We start from the raw sequence: 17,102 nt of genomic DNA, 5'->3' as shown, positions 1-17,102 counted from the left end.
CAGAGGTAGGCAGACCTCTGAGTTCGAGGCTAGCCTGGTCTACAGAGCCAATTCCAGGACAGCCAGGGCTAAACAGAGAAACCCTGTCTTGAAAAACTAAAAAGAAAGGAGAACTACTCGCCTTGGTGCCTGGTACATAGCAAGTACCACAGACCCTGGAGTGTCGGTGGCCCTGGTTCTCATTTCTTCTGCACCGCCCCAGCACTGGAAGTTACTAGACGGAGGGAGTTCATCTTTCTTTTGCACTCCCTTGTCTCCCAAGTGCTGCTGCAGGACCTTACACACAGGCATCGTTTCTATTCACTCACTCATTCAGAGAAACTTTGAATATCTACAATGGAGAAAAGATGGAAAAGACTTTTTTTTTAGGTTAAAAAGGCATTAACTTATTTTCATTTTTTGTAGAGAGGGTCTCATATGGCCCTAAGTCAATAGAGAGCCATGTTTTTTGGTTCTGTAGCCACGCCCAGTGGCCAAGGATGACCTTGAATTCCTGATCTTCCTGACTCTACCTCCTATGTACTGGCAAAAAAGCCATGTGCCACATGCCTAACTCCGCTCAGCGAATTTCAGAAAATAAATTTTAATTCATTAACTAATTAATGGCTTTGAGATAGGGTCTTCTTGTAACTCTTTTTTGTTTGTTTTTTCAAGACAGGGTTTCTTTGTGTAGCCCTGGCCGTTGTGGATCTCACTCTGCAGACCACAGAGATCTGCCTGCCTCGGTCTCCCTAGTGCTGGGATTAAAGGTGGTGCCACCACCACCCTGCTCTCCCTGTGACTCTTGCTGACCTGGAACATAGTACATAGCCCAGGCTGGCCTCTAACTTAGAGAGAGTCTCCTGCTTTCTGAACTCTGAGATTAAGGATAAGCACACACCTAGGCCGAGCTAAAATGAAGCATTTTAATTAATTGGGATCTACTGAGTTTGAAGTGCACCAGGGACAAATGAGCAGAGAGATGTTTCAAAGTTACAGCTTTGGGGCTGGTGAGATGGTTCCTTGACTAAAGGTGCTTGCCCGAAAGCCTGATGGGGTGAGTTCAGTCCCCAGAGCCTACAAGATGGAAGGAGATAATCTACTTCCAGAAGTTGTCCTCTGAACTCCACGTGGGCACCCTTCCATGGCATGTGTGAACATTGGCCCTCACTACATTTTTTTTTTTTTAAAGACACAGTCTCACTGTGTAGTCTTGGCTATTGGGGAATGTACACAGATCTTTCTGTCCTGCCTCCCAAGTGTTGGGATTAAAAAGACATGTGCCACTAGTCTCTACCCAAAAGAACGATTTATTGTTGTTGTTTTTAGAGACAGGGTAACTGTCCTGCCAGGCTGGTCTCAATTCAGAGTGTTTGCCTCTGCCTCAAGAGTACACTGGCAAGAAATTTTTTTTAAAGGTAGAAGATCTGGACTCAAAATATAGATTTGTGAGTCATTAGAAAGTAGATGGTGCTAGGTGGTGGTGGTGCACACCTTTGATCCCAGCAAAATACCCATACCCATTTAAAAAAAAAAGCCAAGTGCAGGCCGGGCGTGGTAGCTCATGCTGTGAACCCACATTCAGGAGTCTACAACAAAAAGATGAATACAAGTCTGTGGCCAGCTTGGGCTACAGAGTGAGACCCTGTCTCAAAAACAACAGAAGGGCTGGAGAGATGGCTCCGTAGTTAAGAGAATTTGCTGTGCAAGCGTGAGGAGCAGAGTCTGGATCATAGCACACAGATTACAAGATGGAGACCTAGCTGGGCGGTGGCGGCACACGCCTTTAATCCCAGCACTCTTTCTGAGTTCCAGGCCAGCCTGGTCTACAGTGAGTTCCAAGGCTGTGAAGGCTACAGAGAAACCCTGCCTCAAGAAAAAAAAAAAAAAAAAAAAAAAAAAAAAGGAAGAAAGAAAAAGAAAAAAAAAAGTAGTGATAATGGAAGAGGTTGATGCATCCCAGTAGAGGAAATATAGTAGTAATTGAAAAAAAGCCTGTGGTGAAACTCCCAGAAACAACTAAGAGAATGTTTGATGAAGAGAAAGATTTTGGTGTGACAAAGGACAGGCCCGAGGTGACAGAAGAAAAAAAATAAACCTGTTTTCTGCAAAGTCACAGGGAGTTCAATAGGCGTGAGAAACGTAACACATTACTGGGTTCAGCAAGGTGACCTTGTGGAGTTTTAGTGGAGCTATGGGGACGGCAACAGATTGCAGTGGCTTCAGGAGTGAGTGGGAGTTGAGGGGGTGGAGACAGCTGGCATGGGCATTTCTTCAAGCTGTTTGGCCGAGGAGCATAATGGCGGTAATAGAGTTGAGAATTTATTTATTTTTCCCCAGTGGTAGAAGAAAATACGGGGATACAGGAAATAATAAAACCAATGGGAGTCACGGGACGGGGCCCACAGCGCAGAGGTCAGGATCCTTCACCCGGGAGGACCCACTTCTAGTGTGTGCTGGGTAAGAGGAGGGAACGCTCGGCCTGTAAGCTTTCGGTCCACAGAGGGACTGTGCCCTCTTGAAGTTGGGAGACACGCCCCTAGCGAGGAGTTTCTTGAGTGGATACAAGGAATTTCTCCTCAGCTAGGGGAGGGTTACCAACAGGTTGGAAGAGATGGGTGTGCTTGAGGCTGCCTGGTGGGAAGCTGGCTGAGGGTGCAGGATGAGGGGACTGGGAACTTCGAGGTGCGGAAGGCTGCATTTCTCCTACTGAACAGGAGTTTTTCTCAGCGCCTGCTGCGGCTGCGGCTGCTTTTCTGGCTGAGGCTCCCCCTTCCACGTGGAGCCGGTCGGCCTGCCCAGGCCCAGGCTCACGTCTAAGGCCACGAGCCTCCCTGTCCTCGCCGAGGACCAGCTGGAAGCCATTTTGATTATGCTCCACCACCGAAGGAGGACAATACAGCCCCGCCCAGAGCCAGGCGCGCGCCCGCGGCGGGGCTGGTGCGCGTGTCCGCGCCTCTTCCCGCCGCTCCGGCGGGCGCCGGGCCCAGGCGGCGGAGGCGCGGGCCGTGGGGGGGCGGCGGGGGTGGTTATGTAAGCGTTGCGCGCTCCCGCGAGGCGTCGACCAATGAGAAGGCCCGGGCGCTCGTGCTCGCGCACGCAGGGTGGGGGGAGGGAGCGCACGACGTGCGCGCGCCCTCTGCCTCGTCCACCGCTGCCGCCTCCTTCTTCTGCCGCTGCTGGTGCTGCTTGTGTGCGCCTTCAGTGCGGACCCGGTGCCTCTTTTGTGAAGCGGCGGCTGAGGAGACTCCGGCGCTCGCCATGGCCGACGAGAAACCCAAGGTGAGCTCGGCGCCGCCGTCTCCGCCTCGCCGTGCGGGCCGGTGGGTGGCGCGGCCCGGGGTCCCGGCCGAAGCCCGCCGCGGGCTTCCCACTCCTGCCCTGGGCCCCCCACGGGGCCAGCCGCGGCTCGGGCCCGGCGCTCCGCGCCATTTTCCTCCCTGGCTCTCTTCCTCCCGCCCGCGCCCGAGGAGGCCCGCCGCCCTCCCCCGCCCCCAGGGCCTCGGAGCGCGCGCGGCGCGAGGCGGGCGGGCGGGCGGGCGGGCGGCGCATCGCGGGAGCCCGCGGGCCCAGCGGCCCCGCGCTGGCTCTCCGGCGGCGGCCGGCGTGCGTGAGGAGAGCGTTGGGCGCGCGGAGCCCGGGCGGCGGCGGCGGCGGCGGGAGTGCTGCGGGCCGGGGTTCCCCTCCGGGGCGGGGGCCGCGCGCGAATCAATGGGCCGTGCACGGGCAGCGGCGGCCGGGGGATTCCGGAGTAGGTCCCACTCGAGGCCCCAGGGGCCCGCGGGGGAGGGGCAGCGCCGCTTCGCCGGGCGCCCAGCAACCCCGACCCCGGCGGGGACCATGTGGCTTCTTGTAGTTGTGCCCTGCGGTGCGAGCGGAGACGGGATGGGCTCGAGTGGAAAACGCGCCTTCTCAGGCACCGGGAGACTCGGCTGCGGACGAGGGGACGCGCAGCCGTCACTAGGGCACCCTCCCGCCTCGACTCGACTTTAAGGGGGGGACTCGGGCCGAAAGAACCCTTGGACGTTTCCATTTGATTGGGCTGAAGTTCGGTTTGGGTCGCGGTCTGCGGGAAGACATGCGCGAAGACTGTATTCGATCCATGACAGCAAAGGGAGGGGGGGGAATGAGGTCTGAACTAGAAATGAAGCAAACGTTAATCTGCCAACGCTAAAGAGAGAGTCGGGACATCATCCCTCAGTTGAGGACGTTCTTCTTTTTTTTTTTTTTTTTTTAAAGATGTTCATTTGATAGGGTCATTGAGCAGAGTTTGCTAACTTTAACAAGAAGGTAGCAATAGTTTTGAAATGCAATGAAAATGGCTTTCTCTCTCTCTCTCTCTCTCTCTCTCTCTCACACACACACACACACACACACACACACACACACACACACACACACACTTAAAACGCTTTGAAAAGAGAAAGGACAGCCGGGCTTATGGGCAGCACAAATTTTGGCGACGACAGGAAATATGCCGTCTTAGAAAATTTAGCCTCAAAAACATACACAGTAAAATGGATGGAGACTGTTGTAAGTGTATTGTTGCTGTTGTTAGTATCTGTTAGTGTAACAGCCTTGTAACACTTGCTGCAGGGTGTCTCATCTTTCAGACCAGCGGCTGGGAACAGCTGTATGCTGATTGATAGAGAATGAAGGAAACCTGTTGATTCTGGAGCCTTTGGGACTGCTGCTGCTTTAAAGGTGTTTGTGTTTCACATATTCCAATTACACTCTTATTTTTCTTTCAACAGGAAGGAGTCAAGACTGAGAACAACGATCATATTAATTTGAAGGTGGCGGGGCAGGATGGTTCTGTGGTGCAGTTTAAGATTAAGAGGCATACACCACTTAGTAAACTAATGAAAGCCTATTGTGAACGACAGGTGAGGAATTAATATGTGCACTTCCACGTAATCATTCATTTATACAACCAAATTATGTGTAGAAAATAGACTAGTATATTGCCTTGAATATTTTTGGTAAGATGATTGTTATTGTACACTTTGCAGGTATAGGTTTAGTATTATGATTCTAGTGTTAAACCAGTAACAACTCATTAGATCCACAAGACTCGTTTACAACAAGTTTCAAAGGAAAAAGTGGATTTTGTAAATTTTTTTTCTTTTATCATTAGGCATTGCCCTCTTTCAAAACACCCGAGAAATCTGCGGGGCTTGATGGTGGTACATGCCTTCAATACCAGCACTCAGGAGGCAGAGGCAGGCGGATCTCAGCCTGCTCTACAGAGCTAGTTCCAGGACAGCCAGGGCTACACCACAGAGAAACTCTGACTTAGAGAGAGAGAGAGAGAGAGAGAGAGAGAGAGAGAGAGAGAGAGAAAGAGATTTTTAAAACAATGTAACAATGTGAGTTTGGGGTATTGCAGTTTTCTGAAGTATAGAAATTACGACATTTGTGTGTGCACATATGTTGGGAATTTAAACCAGATTCACGCATGCTAAACGTACACTATTCCATTAAGTTACCCACCCAGCACCGGAGGTTAGGAAGTTTTAACCCTTTTGAGTAAAGCATGAACACTATGTGTGTATTTATAATTTTGTTTGTTTTTACTTTACATGCATTGGTGTTTCACCTTCATATATGTCTGCATGAGGGAGTTGGATCCCCTGGAACTGGAATTACAGGCAGTTTTAAGCCCACATGTGGGTGCTGGGAATAGAACCTTGCTCTTTTGGAAGAACAGCCGGTGCTCTTAACTGCTGTGCCATCTCTCCAGCCCCGAACACTTATATTATAGGGATATTTGTATATTAAATAGAAAAATATATACATGTCGAGAGGAAATAGAAAGTTCTCCTTGTGATTTGGGTGTTGGGTTTTTGTTTTTTGGTTTGTTCTGAAACAGTCTTCCTGTGGAGCACTGGCTGACTAGAACATGCTGTGTAAACTAGACTGGCCTCAAACTCAAGCAGTTCTCTGCCCTTTCCTCCTCATTTCTGTGATAGCAAGCCAGGCTCATTGTCTTTTTGTTTGTTTGTTTTGAGACAGGGTTCTTCTGTGTAGTCCTGGCTGTCCTGGAACTAGCGCTATAGACCAGGCTGGCCTCGAACTCACAGAGATCAGCTGTCTGCCTCACGAGTGCTAGGTTTAAAGTCTCTTGATTTGGACAAATGTTGGAAAGTCAGTGCAAGTTTTACTACAGGCTAGCTTCCCTTTGGAGTGCTAAGTCGGTAAAGCAAAGCCTACTTTAAAGATGACAGCTCTGTTTCCCACACCAGTTCATCTGCTGTAATAATGACAGAAATAGGATTATTTTTTCTTGTTCTACACTGATTGTCTAAGATGTGAACGTTTTGGAAATCATTTTGTTTTCAAGACAGCCAACTCATTTTGTGCCTAGATTGGCTTTGAAGTCTGCTCTAGTTTCAGTCGCCCCATTGGCAGGATTTTAGGCACGTGCCTTCATACTTCCTGTTTCATGTCTCCTTTATAACGTGATAATAGAGAACTGCTTCCGGGCTTGTTTATTTTGTTAATTTCCTTTGTTAGCATTCTTACACTTATATTTGTTTGCCTGAAACTCACAAAAACCCATCTGTCTTGGCCTCCCAAGTGCTGGGATTAAAATTAAAATATTACATAGTATTAATTTTTGGTGAAATCTCTCTGAAGAGTAAGTCAACAAAAAGATTTGGGAAGGGGCCTTTTAAGGAGGCTCTGCAAGCCCGATTGTGTTCAGTCCCTGAAACCCACAGTAGACTGGTGTGAGCTGCCATGTGGGTGCTGGGAATTGAATTTGGTTCCTCTTGGAAGAACAAAAAGCCAGTGCTCCTAACTGCTGAGCCATCTCTCTAGCCCCACTTTTAAAAAAATTTTTTTAAGGAATTATTAGAGTTGGAAATATACATAGTGCAGTAGTAGAGCATTTGCCTACCATGGGGAGGCCCAGATTTCAGTCCCCAGTAAGAAGTGGTTGAGGGCAGGAATTATTTGGTATCTTCTATTGAACATTCACCACCCTCAGGTTTCTGGGGAAAATCTTAATATTCTAAATAATTTTATTTTTCGAGACAAGCTTTCTCTGTATAGCAGACCTGATCTGGAACTCGCTTTGTAAACCAGGCTGGTCTTGAACTCACTGAGATCCACCTCCCTCCGCCTCCTGATTACTGGGATTAAAGGCGTGCAACAACATGCCTGGCCTCTGCAAGAATCTTAATTACTTGTATGTTTAAAAAAACAAAAAAAACAAAAAAACAAAAACAGGCTGGCGTGGAGAGATGGCTCAGCAGTTAAGAGCATTGGCTGCTCTTCCAGAGGACCCGGGTTCAATTTCCAGCAACCACATGGCAGCTCAGAACTGTTTATAACTCCAGTTCCAGGGGACCTGACACGCTCATACAAACATACATGTAGGGAAAACACCAGTGTACATTAAAAAAAGAAAAACTAAATTTTGTTAGGTTTTTTTTGTTTGTTTGTTTTTGGTTTTTTCAGACAGGGTTTCTCTAGTTTTGGTGCGTGTCCTGGATCTTGATCTGTAGACCAGACTGGCCTCGAACTCACAAGAGATCCACCTGGCTCTGTCTCCCGATTAAAGGTGTGCGCCACCACTGCTGGGTGACATTACTGTTTTCGTGTTTTTGTTTTTGTTTTTGTTTTTGTTTTTTTGAGACAGGGTTTCTCTGTGTAGCTTTGCGCCTTTCCTGGATCTCGCTCTGTAGACCAGGCTGGCCTCGAACTCACAAAGATCCACCTGTCTCTGCCTCCCGATTAAAGGTGTGCGCCACCACTGCCTGGCCATTCCCAACTCTTAAGGAACACATATAACTCCCTCTTAGTTGAAATACCATGTGAGACACCCACCATGGTGGCTAACTCAAACTAAGATTCCCGTTTTCTTCAAGTTTAGAATAACTTGAATTTAGAGTGACAAGATTCCTCCTTCCCCATTTTTTTTTTAATCAAAAAACATCTATTGGGCCGGGCGGTGGTGGCGCACGCCTTTAATCCCAGCACTCGGGAGGCAGAGCCAGGCGGATCTCTGTGAATTCGAGGCCAGCCTGGGCTACCAAGTGAGTTCCAGGAAAAGGCGCAAAGCTACACAGAGAAACCCTGTCTCGAAAAACCAAAAAAAAAAAAAAACCAAACATCTATTTATCCATGATTGCCTTAAAAAAATGGGTGTATTCTTTAAAGTATTTCTGTTTAATGGAAACTTCATTTTATAGAATCTGAACAATAAAGGTTTTAAAAAAGGCCAGAATCTAGTGTAAGTCAAGGAAATCCATTCACACTTCAGGCTCTTCTCTAGGAACCAGTATTGTTTATTTTAGTAAAATCTGATCTAATTTTGTAATCCTGACATCTTCTAACACCGTACTGATAAAGTCATCGAATCCTAGAAGTGTACCAACAATTTATCACTCTTCACCACAGTGTGAGTTCTTGATCCTATATACTTGTCCACAAGCTCCAGTGGCAGAGGGTAAGATGGGTTTGAGTTAGCCACCATGGTGGGTGTCTCACAAGATACTTCAATTAAGAGGGAGTTACATGTGTTCCATAAGAGTTAGGGATGACATGGCTGGAGAGGTGGCTCAGCAGTTAAGAGCACTGGCTGCTCTTCCAGAGGCCTGGGTTCAGTTCTCGGCACCATATGGCAGCTCACAACTGCAACTCCAGCAGCAGGGGATTGATACAGCCATGCAGGCAAAAAAAACCAAGGAACACAAAGTAATGTTAGGGATGGCACTGGAGTCTGTTGGTAGAGTTGCCTGGTATGCACAAAGCCCTGGGTTTGATCTCCAGCACTGAACAAATATGGCACAGCTTAGAAAGGTACAAACAGGATTGGAGAGTTAAATGTCATTCTCTATTACAAAGTGAGTTTGAGAGCTGCCTAAGACCCTGCCGTTAAAACATGAGGTAAGTGCATGCTATCAAAAGACTAATGCCTCATGTTCAAATGTACCGCCAAGAAATCCACACACAAATGAGTTCTAAGCCAGCTTAGTCTATGTATTAGGTTCCAGGCCAACCTGGGCCATATAGCGAAACTATCTTTAAAAAAAACAACCAAAAAAAAAGATGGGGAGTGGGGCCTGATGGTATACATATCGGAGTCTACATGGGGAATTCCATGGTTTTCTAGACTCTTCTCAACAAAAAGCAGTCAGGACAAGTTGATGGAGCTGCGTCTCCACCGGGGGTATCAAACTTGGACACCTTTAGCCTCTGCCATCTCATTCCTCTCTCCTTGTATGTTGAACTTTGATTGTATGTGATGTGTCGGGGTTGAGGGGAAACTTGGGAGTCAGTTCTTTTTTATTGCTTGGTTTTTTTGAGACAGGGTTTTTCTGTATAGACCAGGCTGGCCTCAAACTCAAATTCACTTGCCTCTGCCTCCTGGATGCTGGAACTACCACACCCCCAGCTTGAGTGAGTCAGTTATTTCCATCTGCCTTTCCAGGGGTTGAGCTTGGGTTGCCAGGCTTTCGTGGCCAGACTTTTACCTCTAGAAATCTTTGTGGAATCCCCATTGAGTAACACGGTTGAAGTCTAAACATTGGGATCCTCGGTATTGTTAGATTCATCAGCAGATACTAATCTGTGTATCCTATCTGTGTTTGTGATGATAGCCAGAAGCCACATAACACACTGATCACTTGGATTGTGACCAGTATTGAGAGGTGCTATAAAATGTGAATACCCATATTTTGAAAATTTAGTTTAAAAAATTAAATGCCTTGGGGGCTGGAGAGATGGCTCAGAGGTTAAGAGCACTGACTGCTCTTCCAGAGGTCCTGAGTTCAATTCCCAGCAACCACATGGTGGCTCACAACCATCTGTAATGAGATCTGGCACCCTCTTCTGGCCTGCAGGCAGAACGCTGTATACATAATAAATAAATAATTCTTAAAAAAAAAAAAAAAAAAAATTAAATGCCTTAGTCTCCCTTTTTTATTTCTTGTATTTTGTGTTTGAGATGGATCTCATGTAGCCCATGCTGGTCTCACACTTCCTAATCCTTCTAAGTGCTGGTATTACTACAGGCATGTGTGTACCATCTTGATTTTGAAACACAGTCTCTAAGTATGAGAAACACCAAATATTTACTTACATAGAAAATGTTAGCATTTTGTTGATCATAGAAATTACCTCAAAATTTTATGGTTACATGTATTTGTAGTTTTATTGAAATGGAGTTTTTATCCAGCTTGGTCTACATAGTGAGTTCCAGGACAGCCAGAGCTATATAGTGAGACCCTGTTTCCAAAAAACCAAAGTAGCAGGTTTTTTTTATGATTATATGCTGTTTGCTTTTAATCTCTTGTTAGGGTTTGTCAATGAGGCAGATCAGATTCCGGTTTGATGGGCAACCAATCAATGAAACAGATACACCTGCACAGGTAAAAAATCTCTACTATTAAGAAAATTAAGTTTTATGGGTATGATTGCTTATATTTATGCATGGGTGTGTGTGTGGCCAGTGAGGACATCACATTACTTGCTCTATTGCTCTACGCTTTATTCCTTTGAGACTGAGTCTTCCTTGAACCTGGGGGTTGGTTGGCATTGGAATTTCACTGATCCTCCAGTCTCGGCCACCCACTGTGCTGGGGTTACAGCTGTCTTTTTGTTTGCTCACTTGCTCCCTTAAAGGTGTGCACCACCACCTCCTGTTGTGTTTCTTTTTGTTTGTGCATTTGTTTTGAGACAGGATTTTCTCTGTGTAGCCCTGGCTGTCCTGAAATTGACTCTCTAGCCCAGGCTGGCCTTGAAACTCGATATTTGTCTGCCTCTGCCTCCTGAGTGCTTGAGCCACCATGCCCGGCTAAAGTGATTTGTTTGTTTGTTTGTTTGTTTGTTTGTTTGTTTTTTCCGAGACAGGGTTTCTCTGTATAGTTTTGGTACTGTTTTGGATCTCGCTCTGTAGACCAGGCTGGCCTCGAACTTTCAGAGATCCACCTGGCTCTGCTTCCGAGTGCTGGGATTAAAGGCATGCGCCACCACTGCCCAGCCTAAAGTGAATTTTTTCACTGTTCTTTTGGGGATATTTTTGGTTTTCATCTATTCTTGGCCCAGTCTGCCAACTGTTCTTGTTCTTGTTCGCTGAGCTTGACTATGTACATGTAGGTGACTCTTTACAAGCTTGATTGGTAAAGGTAATGCTGTTATCTCCCTTAATTTTCTGACATAGCACTACAGTTTTTGTATCTGTGCAATACATGATTTTCTCTACTGAAGCATTGTGTCCTTTTCCTCTAAAATTTAAGACTTTTTCCTTAAATTTAAGACTTCACTTTAAATCACTGAACTTTTTTTTTTTTTTTTTTTTTTTTTTTTTTTTTTTTTTTAGATTTATTTTTATTTATTATGTATACAGTGTTCTGTCTGCATATACACCTGCAGGCCAGAAGAGGGCGCCAGATTTCATTATGGATGGTAGTGAGCCACCATGTGGTTGCTGGGAATTGAACTCAGGACCTCTGGAAGAACAGGCAGTGCTCTTAACCGCTGAGCCATCTCTCCAGCCCCGAACTTTTTTTTTTAATTTTATGCGCATTGGTGTTTTGCCTGCATGTATATTTGTGTGAGGGTGTCAGGTCCCCAGGAACTGGAGTTACAGACAGTTGTGAGCTGCCATGTGGGTGTGGGAATTGCACCTGGGTCCTCTGGGAGAGCAGTCAGTGCTCTTAACCACTGAGCCATCTCTCCAGCCCCCTAAATCACTGATTTTTTGTTTGTTTGCTCATTTTTGTTTTTGAAACAGGACTTTTCTGTGTAGTTCTGACTGTTCTAGAACTTGGTCTGTACTGTAGTTGTGGCTAGCCTTGAACTCAGATCTTCCTGCCTCTGACTCACTAATACCAGGACTAAAGGCATGCACCACCTCTCCCTGGCCTAAATCACCTAATTCTTTTTTTTTTTTTTTTTTTTTTTTGGTTTTTCGAGACAGGGTTTCTCTGTGTAGCTTTGCGCCTTTCCTGGAACTCACTTGGTAGCCCAGGCTGGCCTCGAACTCACAGAGATCCGCCTGGCTCTGCCTCCCGAGTGCTGGGATTAAAGGCGTGCGCCACCACCGCCCGGCAATCACCTAATTCTTGTGAATAGAAATTTAAATTGGATCTTTTGGGCTTTTCACCTTTGATTTGTTTGTTTTTGGGTTTTACAGTGATCATGCCTCTGCCTCCTGGAATTTACAGGAGCATATAACCAAGCTTGGCGTTTTTTTGTTTTTTTTTTGTTTTTTCTTTGAGACATAGCCTGTGCTGTTTCCTAATAAGTTGGCCCTGAAGAACATTGAGAAGGCTGCCTGGAATCACAAAGTGTGAGCCACTACCTGATTTGATTTTAAGCTTTAATTCTCCAGTACAAATTGGAGGGGAGCAGGGTATGGTGGCATATGCCTTAATTTGATCCCAGCACTCAGGAGGTAGATAAAGCAGATGGATCTCTGAGTTGGAGGCCAACCTGGTCTACATTGTGATTTTTGGGACAGCCAGAGTTAGACATTGAGACAGTTTTAGCCTACCCCCACTCTCACCCTCCCCCAAAAAAATGGAGGTGTGTAGTCTGAAGCTATGGTACAGTGGTTAAGAGCACTTGGTGCTCTTGCATGGGAGACTTGGAATTCCTTTCCAGGACCCACGGGCTCACAACCATCTGTATAACTCTAGTATGTGAATATGATGCACAAAACATAACATAACTGAGCTGGGTGTGGTGGCGTATCCCTATCCCACTGCTTGGGAAGCAAAGGTCGACAAATCTCTGATGCTAACCTGGTGTGCATAGGAAATTTCAGGATACCCAGAGCTATGCAGAAGCCCTGTTTCAATTGCCTCTGAAAAGTGTATACATAAAATAAATATTTTTTTATATTAAAATAGTGGAGAGGGCTAAATAGTCAGGAACATCATCATCAAGGTGTGATTTTACTAATAGACTTAAAGACTTACCTTGTCTGAGTTCTAGTTCTAGTTCTAGAGGGAAAATGTGCTGAAGAAATTCTGACTAGTGGCAGTCGTCAGTTATGTTTTATAACCACAAGGAGGTGCTGACATTTCCTAACATTGTAAATGTGGTATGTATGTTTTGAAGCATTTAAATTTTTACCATAAAATGATATTTTAATGTAAAAATTAATATGTATTCAATTAAAATTGTTACCCTGGAACATTGTACAAATGTATTTTGTACAGTGTTCTGCCTGCATGTATGCCTACAGGCCAGAAGAGGGCACCAGATCTCATTGTAGATGGTTGTGAGTCACCATGTGGTTGCTGGGAATTGAACTCAGGACCTCTGGAAGAGCAGCCAATGCTCTTTACAACCGAGCCATCTTGCCATCCCCCCACTGTATCATTTTAAGATTTAAGAAAACTAGTTGGTCAGTGGTGGCTCATTCTTTTAAACCCAGCAGGTGGATTTCTTGAGTTCCAGGCTTTAGACAGGGTCTCACTATGTAGCTCTGCCTGTCCTGGAACTCCTCTGTAGGCCAGCCTTGAACTCATAGAGATCCATCTGCCTTTGCCTCCTGAAGTGTTAGGATTGGAGTCTTATGCCACCACCTTCCAGCTTCCTTTATTTACATTTGTGTGTGTGTGTTCCTAGAATTAAGAAAATTTTGTTGGCGCACGCCTTTAATCCCAGCACTCGGGAGGCAGAGGCAGGCGGATCTCTGTGAGTTCGAGGCCAGCCTGGTCTCCAAAGCGAGTTCCAGGAAAGGCGCAAAGCTACATAGAGAAACCCTGTCTCCAAAAAACAAAACAAAAAAAAAAACAAAGAAAAAAAAGAAAATTTCTTTTAGCCTGGCAGTGGTGGTGCTTACCTTTAATCTCAGGCAGAGGAGCTCTGTGAGGCCAGCCTGGTCTACAGCGTGATTTCAAGGACAACCAGCTGTTACATAGAAACACTGGCAAGGAACTCTTTCTGTTGACCAGGCTAGTCTCAATTACAGAAATGCATCACTGCCGGGCGGTGGTGGTGCACGCCTTTAATCCCAGCACTTGGGAGGCAGAGGCAGGTGGATCTCTGTGAGTTCGAGGCCAGCCTGGGCTACCAAGTGAGTCCCAGGAAAGGCGCAAAGCTACACAGAGAAACCCTGTCTCGAAAAACAAACAAACAAACAAACAAACAAACAAAAAACCAGAAATGCATCACTGTGCCTGGCTACTACATGATATTTAAGTTTTGATTTTGGTCTAATGCTTTCTTTTGGGGATGTTTAACAAATACATTATTTCCTAAGAGTATTGAGCCTCGTTTAAAAAGTTTATATTTATTGATGTTTAACTTAGGGTAAGTCTTAGATTTTTGAAGACTTAGTATCACATGTATTGTAGTCTAGGCTGGTGTCAGAATATAGAGCATTGTTTCAGTCTCTGGGTGCTAAGATTACAGGTATGTGGTATGTGAAGCCTTGTGATGATGATTAGGTTCATCAAAACTGTTTCAGTCTCCCAACACTTGGCAGACTGAGGTAGGATTGGTGAGTGCTTAAGACCAGCCTGTGGCTGGTATCACATGCATTTCCCTTTCTTGAGCTCCATAATTCGGGGGTTTTAGACAGCTGTGTGTCACCATGCCCAGTTTTTAAGAAACTGACATCTGTTAATAGTGAAGCCTGAAGTGGAAATGGGACCTGTACTTTTATGTAAATTTAACATGAAAACTAGAATTCTAAGTACTTCACTGGTCTTAAAATTTGTTTTCTTTTCTGTCCTAGTTGGAAATGGAGGATGAAGATACGATTGATGTGTTCCAGCAGCAGACAGGAGGTGTCTACTAAAAAGGGAACCTGCTACTTTACTCCAGAATTTTGTTATAGACCAAGAATACATTCGCAATTAGAAAGCCGCAATTTGGTTCCACCACATCCTGACTACTACAGTATAGTTTTCTCTATTCTTTCATTTCCCTCTCCCCATTTCTTTATTGTACATAAAGTAACTGGTGTATGTGCACAAGCATTTGCGCTTTTTTCTTTTCTTTTTTAAACTAAATGGCCAATGTTCTGTTTTGATTGACATCAGATGGAGATGGTCTGGGGGAAAGTACTGGTTCTGTGAAAATATCCCCCTTTCTCCATTAGTGGCATGCTCATTCAGCTCTTATCTTTATATTCCAGTAAGTTATTTTGCTCTCAACGTTTTAACAAAAGAACCCAACAACAAAATCCTTGCATACCTTGTTTGATTGGAGAATTTTAATGTTTTTCATTTATCATTGTAAAACCAAGGACAATTTTATAACTTTTTTGTACGTAGCTGTTACATGTAGGGCAATCTGTCTTTAAGTAGGGGTAAATTACTCTTGAACAAAATGATCCTAGATAGTTTTCCCTTCAAGTCAAGCGTCTTGTTGTTTAAATAAACTTCTTGTTTAAAATGAGCTGTTCTTTTTATTCTGAGGAATAGTAAATAGGAAAGATGTTTAATGCCAAGTGTGTTGTCTCACACACCCTTAATCCAAGCACTGGGCGGGGGAGGTCTAATAACAAGTCCTATAATAGTTCTATAATAGCCACAACTACATAAAGAGACCCTGTCTCCAAAAAGAAAAAAAAAATCAAGCCTTAAGGCAAGGTCAGATGTGGTGGCACATACCTTTAGTCCCCAGCACTTGAAGCAGGGGACAGGCAGATAATGCAGAAACAAACTGGTCTACATGGCGTGTTTCAGACCAACAAGGGTGATAGAGTAAGACCATCTCTTGACTTTTAAAAAGGGACAAGAAAGGGCTTAGCAGTTAAGAGCACGGTAGAGGACCCTGTTTTGATTCCCAGCCTCCATCTGGTGATTCACAACTAATTCTAGTTAGGCAGATCTGATATTCTCTGGCCTCTGTAGGCCAAACATCTATATGTATCAAATAAATAAAGCCAGACATTTAGGGGGTAAATATCATGCCTGAGGTAGAGAAAAATTAAACTTTTGCAAGTCACAATGTAGATCAGTAGATCAGGCTGGCTTAGAAACTCATCTGCCAGGCCGGAGAGATGGCTCAGTGCTTAAGAGCACTGATTGTTCTTCCAGAGAACCTGGGTTCAATTCCCAGCACCCACATGGCAGCTTACAACTGTAACTCCAGTGCAGGCAAAACACCAATGCACATGAAGTACAATAAATAAATTAAAGAAAAAATACATTAACTCAAAAAAAAATCTGCCTCAGTGCTGAGATTAAAGTTATGTACCACCACACCTGACCCATTTTTAGTTTTTTAACCAGTATACATTTGCTGGGCAGTGGTGTATGCCTTTAATCCCAGCACTAGGGAGGCAGAGGCAAGCGGATTTCTTGAGTTTGAGGCCACCCTGGTCCAGAAAGAGTTCCAGGACAGCCAGGGCTGTTACACAGAGAAACCCTGTCTTGAAAGTCTGCATTTTTGTGTGTGTGCATAAGTGTGCTTGTGCCACCGTGTACTTGGGAAGTCAGAGATCACCCTGCCTCTACTTCCTGAGTGCAGGGGGCTCAAGGTGTGCTCCACAGGCGGTATTTTGCTTTTTTAGCTTGAAGGTTGAAGGTACCTTCGATGCCGTGTTCCTTAAGTATTAAAATGACTTAGCTAAAGCTTTCCTGCTCACGATAGGAGCACTTGCTGGGCAACCATAAAAATGAGTTTGGATCCCAGTATCCACATAACCTGGGTATCCTGTAACCCCAGCATTGGAGGTAGTGGAGACTGAAGGGACATGTGACTCTGGCAGGCCTTGCCCTTCTCCCCATTCCCTCTGCCTTGCTAAAATCCATTAAATTGTGTTACTAAAGCTAGCCCCCATGGTCTTTTCCCTTATTTGACCACCTCCTCCTGATGCTGACTACCAAAGTCCAGCTATCAAAAATGCCCTTTAGTTCACCTAATTAATATGCCCAATTAAAATTAAACCTCGGGGCTGGAGAGATGGCTCAGAGGTTAAGAGCACCAACTGTTCTTCCAGAGGTCCTGAGTTCAATTCCCAGCACCCATATGGTGGCTCACAACCATCTGTAATGAGATCTGGTACCCTCTTCTGTGTACATAATAAATAAATAAGACCTTAAAAAAAAATTAAACCTCATCCTAATATGGAGTTTCGCCTTGTACCTTTATAAACTGCTGTTTTCCTATGTGCTACATCTGTGTCCTCTATCCGGAGGCAGTCCTTT

The 17,102-nt window shown here is 45.2% G+C and overlaps 1 protein-coding gene across 2 annotated transcripts; it reads left to right on the top strand.

Annotated features, from left to right (window-relative positions):
• Positions 1-3,072: 3,072 nt before the first annotated feature.
• On the top strand, positions 3,073-15,345 carry Sumo2 (small ubiquitin like modifier 2). Of its 2 annotated transcripts, XM_059272098.1 has the most exons (4): positions 3,077-3,261; positions 4,734-4,865; positions 10,287-10,358; positions 14,681-15,345. In XM_059272098.1, exons 1-4 carry the CDS (start codon positions 3,241-3,243, stop codon positions 14,741-14,743), a joined length of 288 nt encoding a protein of 95 aa, XP_059128081.1. In that variant the 5' UTR covers positions 3,077-3,240; the 3' UTR covers positions 14,744-15,345. The 2 variants fall into 2 exon arrangements, with proteins under 2 accessions (XP_059128083.1, XP_059128081.1); XM_059272100.1 differs by lacking the exon at positions 10,287-10,358 and having other exon boundaries at positions 3,073-3,261.
• The last annotated feature ends 1,757 nt before the right edge of the window (positions 15,346-17,102 follow it).

Source organism: Peromyscus eremicus, chromosome 8a, assembly GCF_949786415.1.
Source record: "Peromyscus eremicus chromosome 8a, PerEre_H2_v1, whole genome shotgun sequence".
NCBI classification, from domain to species: Eukaryota; Metazoa; Chordata; class Mammalia; order Rodentia; family Cricetidae; genus Peromyscus; species Peromyscus eremicus.
The sequence above is the reverse complement of the archived record's forward strand: the minus strand, read 5'-3'. Positions and strand labels throughout refer to the sequence as shown.

Bases quoted from the DNA above. Each gene is read 5' to 3' on its own strand.
- Sumo2 (XM_059272098.1), top strand. From the start codon at position 3,241: ATGGCCGACGAGAAACCCAAG. The intron at 3,262-4,733 runs GTGAGCTCGGCG...TTCTTTCAACAG, and splicing joins TGGCCGACGAGAAACCCAAG to GAAGGAGTCAAGACTGAGAA. The intron at 4,866-10,286 runs GTGAGGAATTAA...ATCTCTTGTTAG, and splicing joins AAGCCTATTGTGAACGACAG to GGTTTGTCAATGAGGCAGAT.